Source organism: Epinephelus moara, chromosome 17, assembly GCF_006386435.1.
Source record: "Epinephelus moara isolate mb chromosome 17, YSFRI_EMoa_1.0, whole genome shotgun sequence".
Lineage (NCBI taxonomy): Eukaryota > Metazoa > Chordata > Actinopteri > Perciformes > Serranidae > Epinephelus > Epinephelus moara.
The window spans coordinates 31,139,019-31,146,096 of NC_065522.1; the positions used below are offsets into that span (position 1 = coordinate 31,139,019).

A 7,078-nucleotide genomic window follows, 5' to 3' on the forward strand; every position below is an offset into this window, starting at 1 on the left:
CGGAGACGTGTCTTTAACTCTGAAGAATGTGACCAGCAGAGACTCTGGAACATACGAGTGTCGAGTCGCAACAGGTGGATCAAGACGTACAAAGAGAGCCATCATTAAGACTGATCCAATCAGAGTCATCTACCTGGAGGTTACAGGTGAGTGTGTGGAGCTCAGTGTGTGTGTCTGTGTATCAGGTTGGAGCTGCAGTTTATTCCTGAGAGTCAAACANAAGACTGATCCAATCAGAGTCATCTACCTGGAGGTTACAGGTGAGTGTGTGGAGCTCAGTGTGTGTGTCTGTGTATCAGGTTGGAGCTGCAGTTTATTCCTGAGAGTCAAACATCAGAAATACACAAGACAAATGAAGGCTGTTCAACTAATCACACATTTACTGACTCTGATTTATTTCTATCTGCAGATTTAAAGGATGGACACTCCACTCCTCTACACGTTGGACTGGCAGCAGTTTTTGGATATGTTGCAGTGCTTCTTTTACTGTAGTGTTTGTTGTCTGGATATCTAAAAGACGTACAGACCAGAGATCAGAACAGTCTGCTGCTGATGAAGCAGGAAACAGTCAGCTCATGTGTCCCTCTGCTATTTGAGACTCTTCAACATGATGGTCTGTTTCAACCAATCATGGCTGCCATCATCCACAGGGGGCTCCACCAATGAGGTCAGAAAACAATTCAAAATGTTGATCCTTTACTGTGACTAATAATGTACTGTTTACTAATACCATTACCAGTATTATTTTGAAATATGACATAACTACATAACAAAGTTTACTACATAATATTGAGGCCCTTGTCTGGGTTCCTGACACCACCGCTAGTTATCTTTTCCACTAAGCAGCCGGTGGACACAACCAACAGTGCAGAAGTTGCATTGATTTACATTGTGAAGTGTTCAAGCTCTATTCAGTAAAAATCAGTATTGTGTAAATTATAACGTTCTCATAAATCATCTGTTTGTAGTAGAAACGTGTCGATGTTTTCACAGCACTATAAAACAGATATTACAGTGGAAATTATGATGTATCACATATAGCAAAAAGACTTTTTGTTTATTTTTTTAAAAGATGTTTTTCATGTGAAAGGTTACATTAAAGGCTGTTTCATAAATGTGTTTCATTGAATTTCATCCAAAAGCAGTGTAATGAAGGACTTTAAAACTTATCATTTATTTTTTATAATGTAGATTTCTGTGTTTCCCTGGAAACAAAAGAAGAATAAATAACAACAAAAAACAAAAGAAACACCAATTCAAAAACACTGATGATTATTATAACACATGTCCAACATGTTACTGGAAGCAAATGGGGGGGCTCGTCTCGGGCACCAAATGTCTGGAGCACCTAGAAGGGACTTTCCTCTAAATATCCTCGCGCTGAGAAAAAAAAGGTTTTGTATTGACGAGGCTTGCACACCGGAGTCTTGATTCAGAGTGTCTTTTATTTGTGGCTCTTTCCACATATCTCGCTAGGATGGCTCGACAACCTTACACTACTGCCACCTACTGGTGCAGTGGTATAACAACATGAACTGATACTGTATGCACTTGTCATATCAATACATCTTCCCTTTTTTTTTTTTTTAAACAGATAACATGCAATAAACCATAGCCCTGTCTTTTTTTTTTCTTTACCCAAAATTTCCGCTTTTACTCTGCAAACGATAACATAAAATCCGTGAGCAACACACTCAATTATAAACAAAACATTATACTGTAAGCCCATGTACACATATTTCTCATTTCCTTTTACATGCTCTTTACAATCTTTTTTTTTCACATTTCCTCAATCAGTCTTTTTGGTTTCTCTATCTGCCTCTTAGGGCGTTCTCTCAGTGTAGTATCACTGCTCTTGGTTTCTTTCATACCTGTTTCCTCAGACAGGATTGTCACATCCGGTTGTTTTGTCTCATTTGGTTGTTTTGTCATGTTATTGGTGTAATTATCCATACTCTCAATATTCTTCTGAGGCACCTTGAGCAGGTGTCTCCTGTTTCGCCTTAGTGTCAGCCCATGCTCTGTGATGACCTCATATGACCTTGGTGTTGTCTCTTTAATCACATTAGCCAGTGGTCCCCACTGTCCATCACATCTGACCCGCACAATTTCCTCTTGGGCCAGGGGTTTCAGTGGCACTGCTGTTCTGTTGTAAGCGTTGATCTGACACTCTTTAGGAATGTTTGACACACTGTGCTCCATCCTCAGTTTTGCTGCTGGAAGCCTGGTCCTCAGCGTCCTTTTCATGAGCGTCTCTGCTGGTGAAAGTCCATTCTCCAGTGGTGAGGCTCGGTAGTTAAGAATAGCCAGATATGGGTCCTCACAGTTTTCTATGGCTTTCTTTAGAAGGCGCTACTAGAGTGTGTGATGTGTTCAAAACCATAAGTCTCTGCAAACTCCTTGAAACTCTGGCTGCTGAATTGAGGCCCATTGTCACTTTTCACAGTGGATGCAATCCCATGTCGTGCGAATATGACCTTTGTATGTGCAATTACATGTTCTGCCGTAGTGGTGGACAGCTGACAGAATTCTGGGTAATTGCTGTGGTAATCAGTCACAAGTAGGTAATCCTTGCCTTTCAACTGAAATAAGTCCATTCCAACCTTTTCCCATGGCTCTTGTGGTTTAGTATGTGGCATCATTGGCTCCTTAGGCTGTTGGTATTGATGTCGCTGGCAGATCTCACAGCGTTGCACCAATGTCTGAATGTCTCTATGCATGTTCGGCCAATACAGAACATCACAAGCATGTCTCTTACACTTTTCAATACCCAGGTGTCCTTCGTGCACTAACTTCAGCATCTGTGATTTCATGGAGGTGGGGACTACTATCTGTGTGCCCTTTAACAGAACCCCTACCACCACAGATAACTCACCCTTAAAGTGCTGGTATGGCTTGACTAGTTTCATGTTGCCATGTAAGCTAATCTGTTTGATCACACTCTTAAGTGTTTCATCCTCCTGAGTTTCTTTAGCTATTTCTGTCCATTTTGCTTTTGACACTGGCATTTGTGTTCTGACATAATCCACATGGATTTGCACATCATCCTCAGTAGTACTTTTGTCATGCTGTAAACTGGCCCTGCTTAATGTATCAGCTACTATTAAGTGTTTGCCAGGTGTGAACTCGAACTTCAAGTCGTATTTTTGGTGACGTAGCATTAGACGCTGTATACGCGGTGGCGCATCTCCTAGTGGTTTCTGAGATATGGCTATTAGAGGTTTGTGATTTGTCTCCAAAATAGCTGACCTCCCATATACGTATTCATGAAACTTCTCACAGCAGTACACTGCCCCTAGTGTCTCCTTTTCTATTTGTGCATAATTCCTCTCCGCTGATGTCATAGTGCGTGAGGCATATGCTACTGGTAACCACTCAGTGTCATGTTTTTGGAGTAGCACAGCACCTAGGCCGGCTTTTGAAGCATCTGTGGAAACTTTAAGTGGCTTTTCTTCATCATAGAATCTCAGGACAGGCTCTTTTGTCAGAGTGTCCTTTAACCACTCCCACTCATTCACATGCTCTGTGGTCCACTGCCACACTGTGTCTGTCTCTAGCAGGCTTCTCAATGCCCTCGTGTTTGATGTTAAGTTAGGAATAAATTTCCCTAGGTTGTTTACTAAACCTAAGGCTCTTTGCAGGTCCTTCTTGTCTTCTGGTATGGGTATTTCTGCTATAGCTCGGATTTTCTCGGGGTCCGGCTGCAACCCAGCTTCTGATAGCTTTTCCCCCAAGTAAGTTATGTCACTCACACCAAATTGGCACTTCTTTTTGTTCAGTTTTAAACCTCCTTCTTGTGCTTTGTTGAGCACTTTTCGAAGCCTGTCATCATGTTCCTGTTTCGTGCGACCCCAGATTACCACATCATCAATGAATACACCAACCCCTTCTATTCCATGATTACCACATCATCAATGAATACACCAACCCCTTCTATTCCATCGAACAGCTGCTGTATAGTTTTGTGGAATACTTCGGGGGCAGAACTTATACCAAAAGGTCATTTTAAGAAACAATGCCTCCCGAATGGTGTGTTGAATGTGCATAACTTGGCACTCTCTTCATCTAGCACTATTTGGTAGAAACCAGATGAGGCATCGAGTTTGGAAAAGTAGCGTGCTCCACTCATAGCACTGGTTATGTCAGATTTGGTTGGTAACCTGTGATGCTCGCGCTGAATCCCTTTATTTAAATCCTTGGGATCTGTGCACAGTCTTAGATCACCATCTGACTTTTCTAGTATGACTAGGGAATTAACCCAATGTGTTGGCTCATCAATCTTCCTGACAATGTTTTCTTCTATCAGGGTATCTAGCTTCGCTCTCAGCCTCTTTTTGAGTGCTACTGGCACTTTCCTTGCTGGGTGTACGACTGGCTCTGCATCAGCCCTCAGCTTAATTTTGTGTTCACCTTGCAAATGGCCTATTCCTTTGAACACCTCTCTGTATTCTTTAACCCAGTTACTGGTTTCTCCTGTCTGCTTTTGTGTCAATTTCTCTGTGTTAATGACATGGACTCTTTTTATTAGTCCTAAAGCTATGCAGGCTTTCAACCCCAGTAGTGCTTGCCTTTTCTACACACTTCCTTTGTAGGTATAGGCTTGTCATCATAAGTTCTTAGATTCACCTTTTTATCACGCACTTTGGGCTTTTTTCTCAGTCTGTAAAAGTCTTTCATTGGCAGGATATTTACCTGCGCCCCTGCGTCCAATTTCAGTGAAACATCTGTGCCGTTCACATCCACATGTGCTATCCATTCGTACTCTGTAGTGTTCTCAGCATCATTCACCAGGTCGACGTAGATTGGAGGCTCCTCTTCCTCTTTGTCACTCTCTTTTTCCACAAGCTGGACTGTATCCACGAAGAACGGTGTCTCATCCTCAGCACTGCTGCTGTCACTCTTGTTCTCCACAAGCTGCACTTTCTTCTTTGTGAAACAACATTTGGCGAAGTGATTTTTACCTCCACACTTTCTGCAGTCCTTTCCGAAGGCTGGGCACTGTTTAGGCACGTGCCTGTTGCCACATCGATTGTAGCCCGCGCTCTCCTGCTGTTGAAGCGTTTTTCTGTTAGACTTGATGTTGCTTTTTCTCTTTCCTTTCAGCATCCACCTCAGCTGTTTCGGGCGCGGTGCCATTATCAAAAGTCTTTATTTGTATCCTTGTGCTTTCAAACGTTTGGCAAATTTTTATTGCCTTCTCTCACGTCTAACGTCCGTGTCTTTAAGAAGTTGCATCCTCACGTTCTTGTCCCTCACTCCAATCACTATTTGATCTGTGATCAGGGATTCACATAATGTCCTGAAGTTACATGAACGACTTTTTAGCCGTAAGTCCATGACATACTGTTCAATTGACTCTGACTCCTTTTGGAGACGACTTCTGAAAACATACCTTTCGTAGGTCACGTTTTTCCTTGGTGTGCAGTACTGGTCAAATTTCGTTATTACAGCCTCGTACTTGTCTTTTTCTGCGTCCGCAAAATCAAACATGTTGTACACATCCAGTGCAGCGCGTCCTGCTACCATTAGCAACAATGCTATTTTCCGCTTTTCTTCGTCATCTTTTAGACCGATAGCAAGAGTATATAGTTCAAAACTTTGCTTGAAAGCTTTCCAGTTTTCGTCGACGTTCCCTGTCAACTTTAACTCGTCTGGCTGATGAAGGGAGTTAATTTTCTCCTGGTACCATGTATTAACGAGGCTTGCACACCGGAGTCTTGATTCAGAGTGTCTTTTATTCGTGGCTCTTTCCACATATCTCGCTAGGATGGCTCGACAACCTTACACTACTGCCACCTACTGGTGCAGTGGTATAACAACATGAACTGATACTGTATGTACTTGTCATATCAATACAGGTTTGCGTAGTGTCGGGCTAGGGCAACAGTAAACCCCCGAGCTTGCCTGAGAAGGACTAAATGCACAAAGCTGCTGTTTTTAAATATCCCATGGAGATCAACTTCTGGGCCCCATCCTGACTGATGGCAGCCCATTCCTGCATAATTAATGCTGATCAGGGGAGTTTAACTTTGATAAACAGTCTGATAACAAAGACACACGCTGTGGTTCTCTGCTTCATTTCCTGTTTTATGAGTTGTCACTGAACAAAGAAATAAAGAGTTTCATCTGTTTGATGATTCACTGATAATAAAACTGACACTGTGTTTTGATTCAGAGCTTTTCACTGTGTGTTATTAAAACTTATTCTGGACAGACTCTGGAAGAGATTAGTATCAGGCACAGAGAGCAGCTGCAGCATGAACTCCTCCTCCTCCTCCTCCTCCTCCTCCTCCTCCTCTTCCTCTCTGAGCTGCAAGTTTCAGCCTGTAAATGGTGTTTGAATTCCAAGTAGAGGAAAATAATTCAACCATGAACTCAGAGCTGATGAGGAGAGTCAAAGACTTAGAGTCTGTTTGTTGTAACAAAGACACGTGATGTGGGTCTCCATTTTAGTTCCTCTTTAATGTTCCTCGCTGGCTGTGAGCCAAGTTACACTGAACGAACAGACCGAAGAAGTGTCCTCAGTCATCTCTCTGGAATGGCTGACATGAAACAAAATTTAATAAACAACATTGTATTTTAGGGGTTTTCTATGGTGGCCGAGACCCGCCATCGCTGCAAATAAAAAAAACCCTGCAAATAAAAAGAAACGCCGCGATGCAAATAAAAAAAGCAACAATGCAAATAAAAAAGCCACAACGGAAGTGAATTACCGGGGACTATTATTGCCGATGCACATGTTTTTTTATGTGAAAGAAGAAGAAGAAGAAGACGAAGAGAGAAAAGTAAGAAGAAGATGAAAAATAAGAAGAAAAACAAACGAAAAACTAAGTGTTTTATATGTGGTTAGGCCATGTAGCCCCAGGTTTGATATGAAGCTGAACTGGAGGATGCTGGTGTCCCTCCATCTGAATAGTATAGACGAATTCGGCGAGTGATTTGTGTATGCCACCATCTTGCGGCGCCGCCATTGCTGCGGTGACATGTGTCAGTCATCAATTCATTATGCTGTCATTGTGAACTGACTCTCTACAATGACAGCATCATGAATAGCTGGATTGATGATGTTAGACAGTGG

The 7,078-nt window shown here is 42.3% G+C and overlaps 2 protein-coding genes across 4 annotated transcripts in view; one reads left to right on the forward strand and one right to left on the reverse strand.

The window, feature by feature from the left end:
• The window catches only part of LOC126404384 (putative butyrophilin subfamily 2 member A3), a 49,501-nt gene that overhangs the window by 30,708 nt on the left and 11,715 nt on the right, over positions 1-7,078 (forward strand). Inside the window, exons 3-4 of one of the 3 annotated variants that reach the window (XR_007571454.1) lie at positions 75-146; positions 410-667. Coding sequence is in view for 2 of the 3 variants with exons in the window: in XM_050067588.1 (XP_049923545.1) it covers positions 75-146; positions 410-492 (155 nt within the window). In the remaining variant the exon portion in view is untranslated. Of the gene's footprint in view, positions 1-74; positions 147-409; positions 1,116-7,078 lie in introns of those variants that run through there. The other 2 variants (XM_050067588.1, XM_050067589.1) reach the window with 2 other exon arrangements.
• Positions 1-7,078, reverse strand: part of LOC126404332 (high affinity immunoglobulin gamma Fc receptor I-like) — a 53,477-nt gene that overhangs the window by 11,728 nt on the left and 34,671 nt on the right. The window lies entirely within an intron of this gene.